At 36.8% G+C, this 19,972-nt stretch overlaps 1 protein-coding gene across 1 annotated transcript in view; it reads right to left on the reverse strand.

The window, feature by feature from the left end:
- NINJ2 (ninjurin 2) overlaps positions 1–15,791 on the reverse strand; it is a 180,275-nt gene extending 164,484 nt beyond the window's left edge. Inside the window, exons 1-2 of the mRNA XM_074194697.1 lie at positions 15,578–15,791; positions 13,025–13,205 (exon numbers count right to left, since the gene is read on the reverse strand). Coding sequence (XP_074050798.1) covers positions 13,025–13,147 — 123 coding nt within the window. The 5' untranslated portion in view covers positions 13,148–13,205; positions 15,578–15,791. The remainder of the gene's footprint in view (positions 1–13,024; positions 13,206–15,577) is intronic.
- Between the last annotated feature and the right edge of the window lie 4,181 nt (positions 15,792–19,972).

Here is a 19,972-nt window from a genome sequence, read left to right on the forward strand (position 1 = left end):
TAGTGTTTAATGGGCAAGAGTTGTCAAGAATTACCTATTTCATTCCTCCTAAGAGTGATTAAAGGAAGTGGCTTGTGTTCTAAACCCTATATTGCATCCCTAGACTACAGATATTTGATGTGAAGTGGATAGATACAACTCTAGTCTAATAGCCCCCTTGAAGGTAGGAAAGTGATGAAGTGAGCAATCAATGATTACCTTCTTCCTGCTCCCCCAAAAGGCATAAATCAAAGTTTCCCCTGGAGATGAGATTGGCCAGATGGTTAATTAAATCTATCCATACTTTAGGCAGACCTGTCAAAGCTATAATAGATGATCCCCAACACACACACACACACACACACACACACACACACACACACACACACACACAGAGTATGGTAGTGGTGGTGTGTGTGTATGTATGCATGTTTACATATATTCACACTGTCAACCAGACCAGAACTGATCTCTAACATGTGAATGGCCAGAGCTATACAAAGTAGGCCAGGCAGGAGAGTCTGGACACAAACAGAAATTTAATTCATTTCAGAGTGAGGAAAATGATGCCTGCAACCTAAATCTCCCCCCCCAAGAAAAAGGGTTTAATGCTGCTGAGGCTGGAGTCACTTATATGCCTTAACTGGTTGGTCTACAACAGAATTATTTTTCAGTCTTGAGAAAGTTCTCATAGTTGGCATTTCTTGGGACAATACAGGTACTCTTGGGTCTCAAGTCTTGGGGGTCATGATTACTCTGTGAGGTATGAAACCAGAGTTCTGTGATGGAAACAGGAATTTGTACCTCATAGTTAGTTACAAGGAACTGGGATTGTGAACACTGATGGCCCTGGGAAATCAGGGGGAGTCAAATCCCTCAGTGAGCACCTGGTGCTGTCCCAAGAAATACACTTTGCCAGAGAGTGAGATCATCTAGCGACCAAAGGATTATCATTATGCCAAGTTCAGAGCATAACCTCCTTGCTGGACCTTAGCTCTGGGAAACAGGGTATTTCTTAAATATTTTGACAATACATATATAAAATACAACATAAATATAAATATTCAAAAATACAATGCAAATTATTTTATTTTAAAGTTACAAATAATATAAAATACAAATACAACATTTTTGGTCATTCTTGTAAGATCTTAAACCTCATATAATATGTAGATGGGTAGACAAATATAGACATAGTATAGATAAGAAACAGATCTATGGATATGGTATAGATAGGATAAACATACACATACACATATTTTAACAAGAGTTTTGAGATCCCTTGGACTAGAGTGACCAAAAGAAATATTACCAGAGGAAAAGAATGATAGCTATAAGAAAAAAAAAAGGAAGTCATGGGGACCTAATGTTATTTCAAAGGTAAAAGACCTAACTATGGGAACTCAAGGGAAAGTGAAACTTAAAGTATATTCCAAGTCTTAATTATCTAAGTTGTGGATTGTTTAAAAAAAATTGTCTTTTCCTCCAAGCCATATACCATGTGACCAGAGCTGTGCCCATTAAAAATTCTACCCCAGAGTGCTCAAGAGAAATAAAAGAAGACAAAATTTTTCTATTTGTTCTTTGTGACCATCTCCAGAAATATTGATTTGTGAACCCTGGAGGAGGTTACAACCATGTGCAGAAATATTTGACATAGTCTTCATTAATTGAATTTATAAAAGGCACCTGAAGGCTCTGATATCTCTAACTTTGGAATCCCTTGCTACTTCTCCCAGGTTCATTATGGTTGTTTTGAGTAATCAATTATATAAATAACAACCCATTCAGTGCAATACTCTCTAATAATAAAACTTGCCAGTGATACCAAATTAATAACAAAAGCATTTACTACCTAAAAGAAAAATGTAAATAACAAGAAAAGAATCAAGTGGGAGACTCATTTTCTGTCCCTATACACAAATATATTTAACTCTTTAAGTCTTTCAAAGCAATGATAAGGAAGAGAACTTCTAGAAAAAACTTATGAAGGGATAGGGAATTTTTTGATCAATTCTATCTCCTCTTGGTCAGCTTCCAAAAAACGATGGAAGGTTGGATTTATTAGCTTCAATTCTTATCTACCAGTTTCCTCTTCATGGAATTCATTTTCAGAGTTTCCATCCTGTAAAATCTCAGGAGTCCAAATACTTCTAGTGCAGGCTTTCTACTTATAGCAGTTTAGGAACACCTCAGAACTTCACAAAATTCTATGCCATGTCACTTCAATCTGTTAATCTTTACTTCTGTCTATGGTTCTGGTGGAGGCAGCTAGGTGACACAAGTGTAGAGAGCACTGGGCTTGGTACCACCAAGATGTGTCTTCCCGAGTTCAAATCTGGTCTCAAATATTTGGCAAGTCACTTGACCTCTGTTTACCTTAAACCACTGAAGAAAGAAATGGCAAACCACTACAGTATTTCTGCCAAGAAATCTACATGGACAGTATGGTTCATGGGATCATAGAGTGGAACATGACTGACCAACAACAAATGGCTTCAGTAATCCAATTTTGTTTATTTCTTTTCTTTCCCCTGTTATTGTTCAGTCATGTCCACATCTTTGTAACCTCATGAATCATGGCACTCCAGGACCTTGTCTTCCACTATTTCCATAAGTCTGTCCAAGCTCATGTTTATCACTTTCATGACACTATCTATCCATCATATCTTTTGCTGTCTTTTATCTTCAATCTTTCCTAACATCATGGTCTTTTCCAATGAGTCCCATCTCCCCTTTATGTGGCCAAAGTATTGAAGTTTGTCCCTCCAAAGAATAGTCTGAGTTAATTTATATACTATTTGATTTGATCTCCTTGCTGTCCTCTCTTTCAAAGCCTCCTCAAGAACCACAAATTGAAAGTATTGATTCTGTGACACTCAGTTGTACCTATAGTCCAACTTGCACAGCTGTAGATTCTTACTGGAAAAACCATAGCTTTGATTATATGGACCTTTGTCAGCAAGGTGATATCCCTGCTTTTTAGTATGCTGCCCAGAATTGTTATAGCTTTCCTTCCAAGGAACAAGTATCTTTTAATTTAATGACTGCAGTTGCCATCTCACCGCAAATGCAGATCTCTGCATCTTTGAGGATAGCAATATAAAAATCTGACATTGATTCCAATTCCTCTCCCTGTTTGCCAGGAAATGATAGAGCCAGTGCTATAGTTCTAGATTGGTTCTTTTTAGTGTTAGACTTCAAGTCAGCTTTGACATTCTCTTCTTTCACCCTCATAAGAGGTTTCTTAATTATTTTTTTTCCATTACAGTGTTGTTGTTGTTATTCAGACATTTTACAGATGTGAGCAACTTTTTGTGACTCCATTAAAATTTTTTTTTTTTTTTTGACAAAGATACTGAAGTGGTTTACCATTTCCTTCTCCAGCTCATTTTACAGATGAGGAACTGAAGTAAACAAAGTTGAGAGACTCACACAGGATTATTCAGCTAATAAAATGTCTGAGGTTGGATTTGAATTTAGGTCTTCCTGACTCTAGGCCCAGCACTATTGAAGAGTAGTATCATCTGAATATCTGAGATTGTTAATATTTCTCCCAGTAACCTTAAATCTGACTCTTGATTCATCCAGCCTGACATTTTGCATGATGTATATTAAATTAAAAAAGGTGACAATATACAGCCTTGTTGTTCTCCTTTCCCAATCTTAAACCAGTTATTTCATATTCCAGTCTAATTTTTGCTTCCTCAGAAGACAAGATGATCTAGTACTCCCATTTCTTTGAGGACTTGCCAGATTTTATTACAATCCACACAGAGACAAGGAAGCAGAAGTAGATTTTTTTTTCTGAAACTCCCTTTCTTTATCCATAATCCAGCAAATGTTGACATTTTGCTCTCTAGTTCCTCTGCCTCCTTTGAAAAGCAGTTTGTATTTCTGATAATTCTCAGTTCATGTGGTGCTTGTAGAATCTTTGATATAATCTTTCTGGCCTGTGAACTGAGCAAAATTGTTCAGTGGTTCAAACACTCTTTGACCTTGCCCTTCTTTTACAGATCTTTTCCAGTCCTACTGTGAAGTTTTTCTTATTTGTTGGGTCACTATCCCACTCAATATGTGCACCTTAAAAGCATTATGTTTTAAGATTTTAAATAACTCAGGAGAAATTCTGTCTCTTCCACTGGCCTTATTGTTTGCAATGCTTCCTCAGATCCACTTGACTTCCCTCTCCAGGATATGTGACTCTAGGTCAGTAATCACACCATCATGGTTATCAGTAATAAAATCTTTTTATAGTTAAGTAAATTCTTACCACCTCTTAATCTCTTCCACTTCTAAGTCATTACCATTCTTGTCTTTTATCCTGCCTGTTTTCACATGAAACATTCTCTTGATACCTCTCTTTTTCTGGAAGAGATCTTGTCTATTTCATTCTTTTGTTTTCTTCTATTTGTTTTAAAAAATATATTTTATCTCTCTTAGCTAGTCTCTGTAATTTAGCATACAATTGAGTATATCTTCCCCCTTCTCCTTTATCATTCACTTTCCTTCTTTCCTCAACTATTTGTAAAGCCACACAGAAAGGCATTTTATTTTGATGCTCTTCTTTATCTTTGGGATTTTGTTGTTGTTGTTGCTATTTCCTATTCAATATTGTTTACCTGTGTCTATAGTTCTTCAGGCTCTCTATTTATCAGATCTAATCCCTTAAATCTAAAATCTATCATTTCCACTTTGTATTCATAAGGGAGTTTTTAAGGTAATACTTATAGGGTCTGCTGGGTTTTCCTACTTTCTTTAATCTAAATCTGAATTTTGGAATAAGTAGCTCATGCTCTGAGCCACAGTCAGCCCAGGTCTTGACCATCTGATAATGTCCATAAATCACTTTGGGTTGCTGAAAAAGAATGTTTACTATGACCAGTGAATTATCTTGACAAAACTCTTTTGATTTCTGCCCCACTTCATTTTGTATACCAAGACCTGTTATAGTCCAATTATCTTTTGGTTTCCTATTTTAGTATTCCAATACCCTATAATGAATGTGACAGCTTTTTTTTTAGTGTTATTTATAGAAGATTTTGCAAGTCTTCATAAAATTGATCTACTTTGGTCTTTTTTTTTTTGCAACAGTGATTGGAGCATAGACTTGCATTGTTTATACTAGTTTGTCTTGGATTTGAACTGATATCATTGTCATTTTAAAAATTGTACCCAAGTATGACTTTTTTCACTTTTTTTTTACTATGAATCAATAACATCTTTATGACTATTTACCATTTCTTCTAAAGGATTCTTGATCACAGTAGTAGATAAAATGATTACCTGAATTAAAATTCATTCATACATACCCATTTATTTAAGTTCACTGACACGAAAGATGTCCATATTTAATCTTTCTTTTTCCTGTTTGGCCACATTCAGCTTAGCTTAATTTCATAGATCTTACATTCTAAGTTCCTATGAAAAATCGATATTTATTGCATCAGACTTTCCTTTTGTCACTTTTGACATCTGAAGCTGTGCTTCCTTTCAGTTTTGACTCAACCACTTCATTCTTTCTGAAGTTATTTGTAATTTTCCTTTGTTCTTCCTTAGTAGCATGTTGGACATCTTCCAACTTGAGGAATTTATCTTCCAGTATCATATCTTTTATTGTTTTTGTACCATTCATTGAGTTTTCTTAGCAAAGATACTGAAGTAGATTGCCATATCCTTCCCCAGTAATCATTTTTTGTCAGAATTTTCTATTATGATCTGTCTGTCTTAGGTAATCCACTACAGCATACCTCATAGTTTCAATGACCAGCCAAGCCCCTCTGCTACCACAAGGCAGTGATTCTGGAGGGGTTCTTATCTTTTAGTATCCCTATTAAGCCTGGTACTCTTCTGTGGATGATTGTGGTAATTAGGAATTATTCAAAGACATAAATAAGAGAGCAGTTCCTAATTAATATTTCTCATTACTTCTCCTTTAAATAATATCTACTACCTTCTGAATTTCATTTGACTGATTCTTGGCATTTACTACTATTTTAACATAGACCATTTTAAAATTGACTTTCTCTTTTACCATACTATTGTCAATTTATTAATACAGAACAGTACTGACTGCCAAACTTGGTTCTTTTAGAGGGGAGGATAAAGTTCAGTTTTATTTAAAGGGCTTAGTCAAATCATTTTAGATATCTCTTTGGGAAATAAGCCTACATTGATTTGTCCTTGAGAAATAAAGATTATGCCTTATTATTTGATTAAATATTATCATTGTTGAGGTCTGAAACAATCCTTTCAAGTTGTTCAAAGTTCAAAATGTGTTGTGCTATAGGCAATGTGTTTAGGATAAATGAGAAATTGGGGTTGGGGAGAAGAAAAGAAAAGGAAGGATTGTATTTATGCATATATTGTATATGATAAATATGTAACCCATGATAAATATGTAATAAGCATTATTGTACATGTATAAAATAACATTGATTTGGATATACAAAGGATCGAATCATGTTGTTTAAACATAATACTGAATAATAAAAAACTGACCCATATTTAGCTTATAACAGTCTGTAATTCTTATTTATTGTACTGGAACATTATAGATTCTTAAATATATGACAGAGACTCCCTCTTGTCAAAAAGGTTTTAGATATACTGCGGGGAATTTTCACTTATCTGTTTCATTGTCTCCATCCAAGTGGAACTTTAGTATCTATCACTTCCCCAAAGATAGCTCTTAGTTCTATTTATAAACTGAGAAAAAATATTACTTTCTTATTATATTAATAATAAATTTTATATATGAGATCCAAAGATCTTCTTTCCTCATTCAAAGCCTAGTCCTTGTGAAGGACAGGGCTGATTGATAAGATATCCCACTCAACTGGGAGCTTATTTCTGATTAAAGGGTAAAAGAGAATCTAATCTAGGTGAATTCTGTCCCATTGTTCAATTCAGGAAGATCAGGGTGGGGAATAAATCCTTTGGTTTAGGTTACTCAGAAAGGACTTAGTATGGTTTCAGATTGAGACTTGTTGTCCTAGAGTGCTAGCAAAATGAGAGTCACACCTCCCAGTTCCCCATCCCTCATTAGAGCAGGCCTGTCTCTCATTATAATATTCATTCCCTTATTGTTAACTAATCAGAGTTGATTTCCACTCTTCAGGGACATTTTTTCCAAAGAAATTTAAACATTCAAATTACCTTCATGTAGATCTATAGTTTCTTTTTTTTTTTTGCAAGGCAATGGGGTTAAGTGACTTGCCCAAAGCTACACAGCTAAAGTAATTATTAAGTGTCTGAGGCCGGATTTGAACTCAGGGACTCCTGACTCCAGGGCCAGTGCTCTATCCTCTGTGCAGGTCTGTGGTTTCTAAGAGAACCACTGACTACAATTTATTAGTTATCTGCTAGCCATAATTAATACTTTATTAATTACCCAGAAACTCTCTTAGGCTTTTCACTTGTTTCAAAGCACTCAGACTAGTAAAAAGGTAATTTTATTTACATAGTAAGTCTCTCAGGACTTACTGTCTTTCAGGAACGAGCACAGTTCTGTAGATATTAGTAGAGAGAGAAATCCATGGTGCCTTATATGTGTATAGGGATGCCCTTATCTTATTTGGAGATTTTTATCTATTAAAAGAAGCAAAGAAAAAGACATTTGTGAAAACACTGAGAAAAGCAACCTCATGTTACTTTGACAGAAACACAGACAATTCTTTTTTTTGTTCTTTGGTTTATCTTTTTATGTTAATATTATTTTTTTTTACATTTATCGGATTTTTTTTTAGGTTTTTTGCAAGGCAAATGGGGTTAAGTGGCTTGCCCAAGGCCACACAGCTAGGTAATTATTAAGTGTCTGAGACTGGATTTGGACCCAGGTACTCCTGACTTCAAGGCCGGTGCTTTATCCACTATGCTACCTAGCCACCCCACATTTATCGTTTTCAACATTCATTTTTGTAAGGTTTTGAGCTCCAAATTCTTCTCCCTCCCTCCTTTCCATCCTCCCTCCCCAAGATAGTAAGTAATCTAAGTTGTTTATTAAATATTAAACATATTTTCCTATTAGTTGTGTAATTAAAGAAGGCACAGAACAAAAGGGAAAAAACATAAAAAGTAAAAAAATAAATTTTAAAAGGTGGAAATATGATGCTTTGATTTGCATTCAGACTGGATGTGGATGCCATCTTCCATCACAAATCTTTTGGAATTGTTTTGGATCCCTGTATTGCTAAGAGTCAAGTCTACCATAGTTGATCATCACAATGCTGCTGTTAATACATACAATAATCTCCTGGTTCTGCTCACTTCACTCAAAATCAATTCAAATATGTTTTTTTATTTTATTTTTATTTAAGGAAATAGAATTGAGTGATTTGCCCAAGATTGCACAGCTAGGTAATTATTAAGTGTCAGAGGTCAAATTTGAACTCAGGTCCTTGTGACTCCAGAGCTAGTGCTCTATCCAGCTAGTGCCACCCAGCTGCCCCCAGTTCATATGTCTTTCCAAGTTTTTCTGAAACTACTTGATCATCATTTCTTATAGCACAGTAGTATTCTATAGCATTCGTATGCCACAACTTATTCAGCTATTCCCAAATTGAGCATCCCCTCTATTTCCAATTCTTTGCTAACACAAAAGGATCTGCTATGAATATTTTTGTGGATCCTTTTCCCTTTTTCAATACTCTTTGGGATTGCTGGATCAAAGGGTAGGCAAAGTGTGATATCCTTTTGGACCTAGAAATACAGACTATTCTGAGAGGGACCACGATAAAGCAACCTCTCAAGGGAAGTACTAAGATGAGAGTATCTGAGAGAGAAAAAAGAATTAATGAAGACAAAAAGGTTCATAATATCTTCTTGCAAAGAAGCTCAACTACATTTGGTTATTATGTGGGTGTTGAGAGTGAGAGCTAGGAAAGTTTTTGTAATTATGCAACAATTGTAACATTATTTGTGGTGGGTCTGACAGAAATATGAATTTTAATTTTTCAAAGATCTCTCTCCCTTTGAAGTGAGTCACTTCACATAAGAAAACCTCTGCTTTGAGATGGGAAGGTGAAGAGGAGAAGGAGGAATGAGGAGGAGTTATTCCAAAATAAGATCAGTCTAGTGCAGGACAACAGGCTTTACAGCTGCTTGCTGAGAGTGTAGCTGATTGAAGGAAATCTCTGCTGTTCAAAAATGCTAAGTTGGAGGAAACAAATATCCTCAGCATTTTGAAGAATTGGCTGATAAAAAGAAAGGCTAGATTGCTTGACCCTTAACTGACACCAACAGCTGGAAAGGTGGGAATCACTCAGAGATTTGTCTGCCTTAGTCTTTTCCACCATATTTGTCTTGAGAGTACCCTAAGAAGACTCAATAGCTTTGTGAATGCCAGATTTAGATGAACCACTTTATTGGAAAGTTAGCCCTGTCTCAAAATTCAACCAAGGCAGGAGATCCCAGACTTAGGGTCTCTGTTTTCACTAAAAGAATTAAACACTTGCTTCAGTGACCCAAGAATAGCAGCAGCCAGTAAGAAAAGTGGCTCTGCCTAGCCAGAGAGGTGAAAGTTCTCTAAGGGAAGTGAGTCCTATGCAACAGGTGTCTGTGTGTGTGTGTGTGTGTGTGTGTGTGTGTGTGTGTGTGTGTGTGTGTGTGTAGATCTCCCTCTAAAAATATATAGGATAAGAAAGAAATCAAAGGCTACAATCCAAAGGTGTGAGTTGCCTTGGACACAAGGGTTCCCCCCATATGCCTTCTGGGTTTCTGTAAAGCTGTGTCAACTCCCCCCCCCCCCCCCCCCTTGGGACATCTTGGGTGAATTATTCTTGTTTTTGCCTTCTTGTGTAGTAAATGTTTCATATTTAAGAGCTAATGGTGTCATATTGATTGACTCTATTGCATATGAAGCACATGGGTGGAGGCTCAGCACATAACAGTTGTGAGTTAATAGATGGATACCTCCCCCATGCCAAATAGCCCTAGCACATTGGGAGTTAATTGAATCCCATGTCTTTCCCTTCTGGGAAACATTCTAGTCTCCCAGAATGAGGGAATAGGCCAATCCTTGACCTTAAGAAAGATGTATTGGGGGTGGGTGCTACACCCAAGCTACACAATTAAGTAACCACTTAATAAATATCTATTGTTTGAATTACAGAATACCATATATGCATATTTCTATTTGTCACTTCTTTCTCTGCATCTCTCTTCATAGTTCCAAGTCTTTCCATGTTTTTCTAAATCAACCAGTTCATCATTTCTTTTATCATAACAGTATTCTAACCCAGTCATATACTGTCTGAGAGATTGTCTAGGACAGTTTTCCCCAAATTTTCTATTTTCTTTCTATTGACTATATTGGCTTTGTTTATATTAGAAAATTTTAATCCAAAAATCATCAAAATTATCCATTTTACATTTCTTTTTTTAATTTTTAATTTTTAGTTTTTTAGTTTTTTGCAAGGCAAATGGGGTTAAGTAGCTTGCCCAAGGCCACACAGCTAGGTAATTATTAAGTGTCTGAGAATGGATTTGAACCTAGGTACTCCTGACTCCAAGGCCAGTGCTTTATCCACTACATCACCTAGCCGCCCCCATTTTACATTTCAGGAATGCTCTCACCTTATAAGTTTAAAATCTTGTACCATGGAATCTCTTTCCTTTATATTTTCTCTTAGTTTCTTTGAAATACTTGACTTTTGTTCTTCCAAATGAATTTTGTTATTATTTATTTTGCTAGTAATTTTTTTAGTAATTTCATTGGAATGGTATTGAACAAAGTAATTTTTTATTATATTGACTTTACCTACCCTTGAACAATAAATATTATTCCATTTATTTGAATTTGTCTTTATTAGTATAAAAAGTGTTTTAGTTAATATTCACGAAGTTCTTAAATCTGTTTTGGCAGGCATACTCTCAGGTATTTTATACTGTATAGTTATTTTAAACAGTCTAAATTATTATTAAATAATATTGGTGGCAAAATAATATAGTTTCCCTATTTTCTCTTTTAATTAAATCTATTTTAGCTTTAACTTTGTCTGAGATCATGATTTATATAGACACATAAGTGGAGTCAGAGCATTTAGAACCAGAGGGTCCCCCAAAATCTGGCGAAACCCCACTCACACTCTCACACAAACATTACACAAAGACAAAAAACAGGATAACACTACCAAAGGTGACAAATCTTCCAAGAAACCAAAGGAAAAATGTAGAGAACCTTCCATTTTTCACAATACATTTTTCCATTCAAAGATTTTCATATCTAATACTTCTTGATTTTAACCATAAATAGCTATAACTTTTGAGAAGGCAAACAGTCATTCAAAAATCCCTCAGCCTAATTGGAATATCCCCTGTCCACTCTCAGCTTAGAGTAAACCAAATAACTTCAACAGCACTAAATCTTTTCTGGGAGGTAGTCTCTCTCTTTTATTTTTTTTTTTAAATCCTCAATCGTCCATTTATTTTTTGTAATAATCAAATTACATATTTTAAAATGAACCTGATTATCTTGTCTTTTTGGAATTAAATAGCATTTTTTAAATTTAACATTTTATTTTATTTTATCAAGTCTTCATGAAACAATTCTCTCTTATCTAGTGCTTTTTCTTATTTCCTCTCTCAGTTAACTCCAAGATCTAGATAAGCGAACCATGAGCAAACAAGCTGTCTGATCTCTCACTCCCACTGCCTCCTTCTTTTTCAGGCAATTTTAACCATGCCTGTTCGTGTGCCTGTAAACTATACCCAATATGATTATTTACTCCTGCCCATGGACCAGTGCTAGAGAGCATTTCAAATATTAGTCTTTTTTTTTTTTTGCAAGGCAAATGGGGTTAAGTGGCTTGCCCAAGGCCACACAGCTAGGTAATTATTAAATGTCTGAGACCGGATTTGAACCCAGGTACTCCTGACTCCAAGGCCGGTGCTTTATCCACTATGCCACTTAGCCGCCCTCAAATATTAGTCTGAACCCTGCTTCTTCACTTCTTTTAGCCTGATTAGTACAATTCTCAAAAAATTCTGTTTTCCATATTAAGTAATTTCCTGGTATAAGTTTTTGCTATCATGGTCCAATCATCGGGGGCTAATATTTGTCTACATAACATTTCTATTTTATTCATAACATATTGACTGCTGTTATCATATGTGCTGGTTGCTGATTTTAATTCTCTAAATGTTTTAAAATCTAAATTATAGTATTCTCTCAAAATAATCCCTGGAATCCCTGAATCAGGTTTCTCAAGCACAGGAAAAAAGAGAACAATGACTCTCCTATGTCCCATGGAATCTTCTCTCCCTTATCTATTGTTTTTTGAGTGGCTATTTGAACAATATTCATATGCCCCTTATCTTTGGTAACATTTTCTTCTTTAAACCATGAAGGAGCAGAAGGTGCTTTATTAGAGTTAGAAGGAGGTGATGCAGGCTGGGAAGCCAACACCTCCAGAAGCCCAGGAGCAGTAGCAGCCACTGCAGTATCAGCTGCTGCAGCAGCAGCCTGAGTGGGTGGGGCCAGGCATCCCGGAGACTCTCTGGTACAAGTTCCTAAAGTGAGAGGCAGGAGGAGGATTCTCCTGGGAAGGTAGGGCTCCACCACCTTGGCCTCCACACCCCTCCTTCCACCTGGAGACAGGCCAGGGTCTGGAGGTGGCATTGGAGGCAAAAGCCACCACTCTTTTTACTCTTATCTTCCTGCTGAATAGTTTGAACATCTACATCAACTTTTATTATACTCTGAACCAAAGGAACATCTCCAGGTGGAGTCAGGCAGATTTTTAAAATATTCCCCAATGATAAGACTCCTATAGGAAATGCCTTCTGAACTTTCTGTTTAAAATGCTCACTCATCTGTTTCCCTACAGTTTCCCATTTTTCAATACTTAATACTCCTTCTTCTGGAAACCAAGGACAACATCTTTGTACAGATTCACTAAATTCTTCCAATTGTTTTGTTGTTATTAACAAGGCTCTTTCTTTAACTATCTGCTTTAGCATTTTCAAATAATATCCTCTATCCTTAGACAGTACCTGTCCCATTTTAATGCTCTCTGCTTTAGACCTGATGAAAAAAATTATTTACCTTAATTGCCTGCTGACCCTTTATGAGCACTTTTTTGACCTGCAGGAGTCCAGACTTTATCTTTCCTTTCAAGATTGATTCCCCTCCAGGTCTAGCTGTCCGTCCATCCATCAGTCCGTCCATCCATCAGTCAGTCCCTGTTCAGGCATCAGCTTTCGACCGCAATAGCTCTGGTGTGGGTCTGGACATGAATTTCCAAAAGTCAGGTTGGGTGGACAAACATCCAAACACAGAAGGTTGGGAAGTAAAAATTTACCAACTTTATTTTTGGAAACTTAACTTTTTTTTTTTTTTAGTTTTTGCAAGGCAATGGGGTTAAAGTGGCTTGCCCAAGGCCACACAGCTAGGTAATTATTAAGTGTCTGAGGCTGGATTTGAACTCAGGTACTCCTGACTCCAAGGCCAGTGCTCTATCCACTGCACCAGCTAGCCGCCCCACTGTGCCACCTAGCTGCCCCAGAAACTCAGACTTTTTATAGCAAAAACTTATCTCAAGAAGGATCAGTTAAAAGGGACCCGATTTTACAAGTTCCTGGATAAATTTACAATATTTATTCTTAGAAAAATGCATGCTTCTCTATCGAAGAAACCTTTTACAACCATCCTAGAGCTACAGATTATCCTAGATCAGGGTTCACTGGTGAGCCAACGGAACCATACAATGAGCAATAATCTACACATATCTTTGATGGGAAAAGTCACCAAGTATATGTGAATATCACTCCCTGGGGCTGACCCTCTACAATGTGGGAAATCTGGGATACTAATACATTGTTGGTGGAGCTGTGAACTCATCCAACCTTTCTGTAGAGCAATTTGGAATTATGCCCAAAGGGCAATAAAAATGTGCATACCCTTTGATCCAACAATATCACTACTAGGTCTACACCCTGAAGAGATCATGTAAAAGGGTAAAAAAACAATATTCATAGCAGCTCTGTTTGAGGTAGCAAAGAAGTTGAAAGAGGATGTCCATCAATTGGGGAATGGCTGAACAAATTGTGGTATATGTATGTTAATGGAACACTGTTGTTCTATTAGAAATCAGGAGGGATGGGATTTCAGAGAAGTCCAGAAAGACTTGAATGAACTGATGCTGAGCAAGATGAGCAGAACTAGAAGAACATTGCACACCCTAACAGCAACATGGGGGTGATCAACTTTAATGGACTTGGTCATTCCATAAATTCAATAATCAGGGACAATGTTAGGGGATCTGTGATGGAGAATACCATCTGTATCCAGAGAAACAACAGTGGAGTTTAAACAAAGACCAAAGATTATTACCTTCAAGTTTTACTTTCAGAAGTTGTCTTATGTACTACATAATTTTGCTATATCTAATATTTTATTTCTTCCTCAAGGATATTTTTTTTCCTCTCAACACATTCAATTTTGATCAATGCATAGCACGGAAACAATTTTAAGTATATTAGAATGCCTTCTGTAGGGGGGGAGGGAAGGGAGGGTGGGGAAAAGGTGTAAAATTCAAAATCTTACCAAAAAAATGACAGGTAGAAACCACTATTGTATATAATTGGAAAAACAAATAAAATATTTAAATAATTAAAAAATGGCTGCTAGGTTTTGTATAATCCTTATTGTAGCTCCATGATATGTAAAAATCATTTTTTTTCTTGTTGCTTGCAATATTTTCTCCTTAATCTGGCAGTTTTGAAACTTGGCTATGAGATACTTGTAAGTTTTCCTCCTGGAATCTCTTTGAGGTAGTAATTAATGAATTTTTTTTCTATTTCTGCTTTACCTTCTTGTTCTTGAACTTCAGGGCAATTTTTCTTAATCATTACTTGTAACATTTTTTAACTGAAACTTTCAGGTAGTCTGACAATTCTTATATTGTTTTTCTTTGATCTGTTCTTCAGATTGGTTGTTTTTCTTGTAAGATGTTAATTTTTTTTCTATTCTTATTTTATTTCTTGATGTCCTGTGTCATTAGAATCCCTTTGTCCAATTCTAGGTTTCAAGAAATTATTTTCTTAAGTTTTTGATTCTCTATTTCCAGTTGACTGACTTTTCATAATTCTCAATTTTCTTGGATTGCTCTCACTTTTTTCTTCTAATTTTTCCTTGATTTCTCTTTGATTTTTGATGTCTAAGTTTTTCCAAGAAAAAACTTTTTTTTAGTTTTGTGACCTTTTGATGTTTCTCATTGAAAAAGGAATGACTTTTTTTAACTCAACTTTCTTCCTCTGACTATGAATCTAAATATTCTCTATCCCTATAATAGCTATCAACAATGGGATTCTTTCTCTTTTGCTTATTCATTTTTGTTTTTATTTTGTTTTTAGTAGCTCATCATTATCATTAAGTTCTACTCTGTTCCAGAGCCCAGCCTTGGATTCTCTCCCCAACCCTAAATCATGGTTAGGACCCCAAGCCATGCTGTCTTGCAAATGCTCTTGATCCCTGTCGCTCTTCTAGTGGCTGCAAACTACAGCCATCTTCTCTTCCCTGAAACTGAAGCTAGTTACTCTGCTCTCCTGCAAGTACCCATGGCCAACAGGGTCCCCACCCCTTTGTTCCTGCACTCACCAGGTCTGTTCTAGCTGACCACATCTGGTCAGCACAGCTGTTCTTGGCATCCCCTGACAGTGGAAGGTTCTTCAATCTTTTCCTGCTCAGCCTTCCAACCCAGACACAGTCAGTGAGGTGAAAGTTCCTAAGGCAGAGGCTGCCTTCCAACCCACCTGTCCCCTGGGTTTATTATTTGTTGATTCCAAGGAATTGTCAGGGAAGTGTTTTCTCTTCATGCAGGTCAAAGGGAGATTGGGTCTTTCCTGGAGTTTCTCAAGTTATCTTAGGAGGGCAACTGCTTTACTCTGGCTTGTTTACTTCAGCTCCTCTGCTTTCACTTCGAGCCAATGTTCTGTCGTGTGTGTGTGTGTGTGTGTGTGTGTGTGTGTGTGTGTGTGTGTGTGTGTGTGTGTGTGTGTCTGTGTGTGTCTGTGTCTGTGTGTGTCTGTGTGTGTGTGTAGAAAGTCTGGAGAATCTAAAACTTTCTAATCTACTATCTATCCATCTATCCAGCATCCTCCTATAATTAGTGATTTCAGACAATTTCTTCTCATGGTTGCTGATAGCTTGCATTTCATGTTTTGAAAACTACTACTTTGGATAAACTGAAAAACTCCAGCTTCTGGGATAAGTATTCGCGATTTGACAAAAACTGCTGAGAAAATTGGAAAATAGCATAACAGAAACTAGACATAGCCCAACATCTCACACCCCATACTAAAATCACAAGACCTAGGTTTTAATGTCATGATTCTTCTTTTTCCTTGCTATGGGATTTTAGATAAATCACTTCCCCTCTCTTGGGTGTTAATTTTCTTCTTATAGGTAACCTAGTAGGAGGAACACAGGGTTTGGAGTCAGGAAGCCCTGATTTACCCATCAAATCCAGTCATAGATAATTACTAGCCTTATGACCCCAGGCAAGTCACTTAATCCTATTTAGCTCAGTTCCTCATCTATAAAATGAGCTGGAGAAGGATATGACAAACCACTCTAATATTTTTGCAAAAAAAAAAAAGAATCCCCAAATGGGGTCACGAAGAGCTGAATACAACTGAAACAACTGAACAACAAAAATAGTATTTTTATTTTTCTATTCCATTTTAATTTTGTATGAACTGTGAACCTCAGTTTCCACCCTTTGTCAAAAAAAGGATAACAACATAAGCCTCATGGAATTCTTATGCAGCTATAATGAAATGATCAGGTTTTTTTGTAACTTAAAATATTATGCAAATGCTAGCTATAAAGATTCTCATCTGAATAATGAAGGAATTGAGGTAGATATTCTCTAAGTCAGTTCTAATAATTGATGGTAAAGAAATTATATATGTTGTAAAGAAACTATAAGAGTTCCCACTTTACAGGATTGTTGTGAAGATTAAAAGCAGTTAGGAGTCTTGAATTCTTCTAACTTGACACCCTTCTCCAAGTCTTAATTGTCAATCTCTTCAATGAAGAGAACATGAACTGAATGAAGTGAGCAGAACCAAGAGAATTTTGTACACCTTAACAGCAACATTGTGCAATGATGAACTTTGCTGTATTGCTGAGAAGAGCTAAATTTATCAATCAGACAATCTAAAAGAACTGTAATGGAAAACTTGATCCACATTCAGAGAACTAAGAATTCTGAATGCAGAACAAAGCATACTATCTTCACCTTTTTTTGTTTTTTTGCTTTTTCCTTCTTTGTAGTTTTCCCCGTTCTGTTATGATTATTCTTTTACAATATGCCCAATATGGAAATATGTGTAACACGATTATACATGTATAATTTAAATTACTTGCTAACCTAGGGTAAAGGGAAAATGATTATAATCTGATTGATAAAGGAATTGGGTTAGATGTTCACTAAAGTCCCTTCCAGTCACACATTTTTCTGACAACATTTTGGTAAGGAAATTATTTCCTTTGTAAAGAAATTATAAAATTACCCACTTTGTAGGATTGTTGCAAAGATTAAATGGAGTCTTGGATTCTTTTAAATTGACTAGAAATCTATGGTCAACCCTCCTCTAGGTTTTAATTTCCAGGCTCTTCTATGAAGGGAACGATGGTACTAAACCAACCCTGAGGAGAAAACATGGGAAAATGTCTTTAAGTACTTTGACCTCATGGCAGGGTAGGCACTATAGAAATACATAGTGTCATCCTTGTAGGGTTCCAATGATGGGACTGCAAATTCCATCATGTAAGTATAACTATCTAACATATTGGATACTTTTCTCTTAACTATGACTTACAGGTACAAAACAAAATTTAAACATTTCATATGCTTCAATGTGCATGTTGCATCCTGTTTCCCACTTCTCATTGGGAGAGATGAAAGAGGTGGAGGAAATTTTAAAGGGTCATTGAAGAAAACTGTCATCAGATATGGCCCAAAGCAACAGAAGGTGGAGGAAATTCAAGCTAGCTTCCATCCTTTCATCTCCCATCCATCTCCTTCCATTTTTTTCATGGATCCCATAAGAAAGGGATAAAAGGAAAGTTCTCAAATCCTAAAGCTCCCAGAAGCACTTGGCATGCTTACATAGAGAGTGGACAATCTATGATTATTATATGACTACCTACTCAGTGAATGCCAACCCACCTGTGACAAGCATTGCCTATTACAGAAGGAAATAGGCAATCACCTCCCAGGTAGCAATCCTTGCTAATTCTCAATTGTCTTTAATTGTCTGGTTCAACCCTCCATTCTGCTGACAAGTTCGGAGGAAGAGAAATGTGTCTATGGAATTGAGTGAGATCATAGGATCTTAGTTAAAGTTCTCCAGCTTCCCATGAAGCCCAACAGAATTGCCACCTCCCACAAGAGCCCTTTCCTGATCCCCTTAGTTATTACTGCTCTTTCTCTTTTGAAATTTCTTATTTCTTTTTAGGTTTTTTTTTTGAAAGACAAATGGGGTTAAGTAGCTTGCCCAAGGCCACACAGCTAGTGTCTGAGGTCACATTTGAACTCAGGCATTCCTGACTCCAGGGCCGGTGCGGCAGGTGCTCTAGCCACTGTGCCATCTAACTGCCTCTGAAATTTCTTATTTCTTTTATTACTTTGCAGAACACTTTAAATTGCAGGACCTGTGACCAGAAGCTGTTCCCTTTAAGCAGTCAGGACCCTAGCCAGGTGGCTGTTAGACCCAAGCTCAGCTCTGACAGTCATGCATAGCGTCTGTCACCAGAGGGTGCTCTAGAGCGGCTCTCAAGCTCCCAGAGCCTCTCAGAACTTAGCAGTTCTCTTGACTTTGAATCTTTGTCCTTGGTGTTTTTCTTGTCTTGGGGCTCGGGTTGGTGTCCCCACAGTCAGATAGATGATTTGGCCCTCATCCTATTTATAAAGACTGGTTCCCTTCATTCCAACTCTGTTTCCTTCCAGGTCACTTACAACGACATGCTTGTATAAAGGCCTTAGTCAGAATCTTTTAGTAGAAATCAACCAAAGCCAGTGGCTATCACTCCACCCGGCATACCCATTCCCAATCCCTAGCCCTCTCAGTTCCCTTGCATTAACCTGTAGAATGGTAGATGAGGTTAACACCTGTAAATTGGGTTGCCCTATTATTCCCAGCTGGAAGCTTTCACTCAGAATTTTTTCCATTACTGCCATAACAGAATAATTTCTGCTGATGCTTCCAAAAACTCAAAAGAGAACTTTTAGGCTTGGTTTTGCTTCCAGGTGATCTTGGCTCTGTTCCTACCTTTCTTGCTTCAGGTATCTGAATTCAATTTCTTTGCCATCCCTTTCATACCATAGAATGCCATCAGAGCAATCGGAGAAAAAAGAAAGTAATAGTGTCCTGCAATGTTCAAAATCAATCCTCATTTAAAATCTCTCAATCCTTTTATCCCTATGTTCTTTTCACCCTGGAACATCCCTCTGACACACTGACCCCCTTTTCCCATTGAGTTCCTTTGAAGGTCTTTATTTTGAGGAGATCATTCCCCACCTGACTTTGCTTCTGACAGTCCCTTCCCCTACAAGCCATCCCCTGTCCTCTCACTGGAGAGCTTCTCCTGAAATATTCATTTTGAGAAAAGGTCCAGGCCAGCTCTCCTAGCTTTGAATTCGCTTTTCTGATTTCAGGTCAGTACCTCCCCATTCTGTTCTTCCTCCCTCCTAGCTTTATGGCATCATTTTGTGTTCTGTCTTCCCACACTTAGAATAAGTTCCTTGAGGGGAAAGATTGTCTTTTTTGCTTATATTTGTATTTCCAGCATCTGTACAGTGCTTGGTTCTCTCTCTCTCTCTCTCTCTCCATATATATTTCACTTATTTCACTTATTTTTTTGTGCCTCAAAAGTGGTTGGGAAGTCCCCTTTCACATGTAGAAGAACTCCTGGTAACCAGATCAAATTAATAATTTGTCTTTTTTTAAATTTTTTTTTAGTATTTGCAAGGCAATGGGGTTAAGT

Source organism: Macrotis lagotis, chromosome 7 (genome assembly GCF_037893015.1).
Source record: "Macrotis lagotis isolate mMagLag1 chromosome 7, bilby.v1.9.chrom.fasta, whole genome shotgun sequence".
In the NCBI taxonomy this organism is placed as follows: Eukaryota; Metazoa; Chordata; class Mammalia; order Peramelemorphia; family Peramelidae; genus Macrotis; species Macrotis lagotis.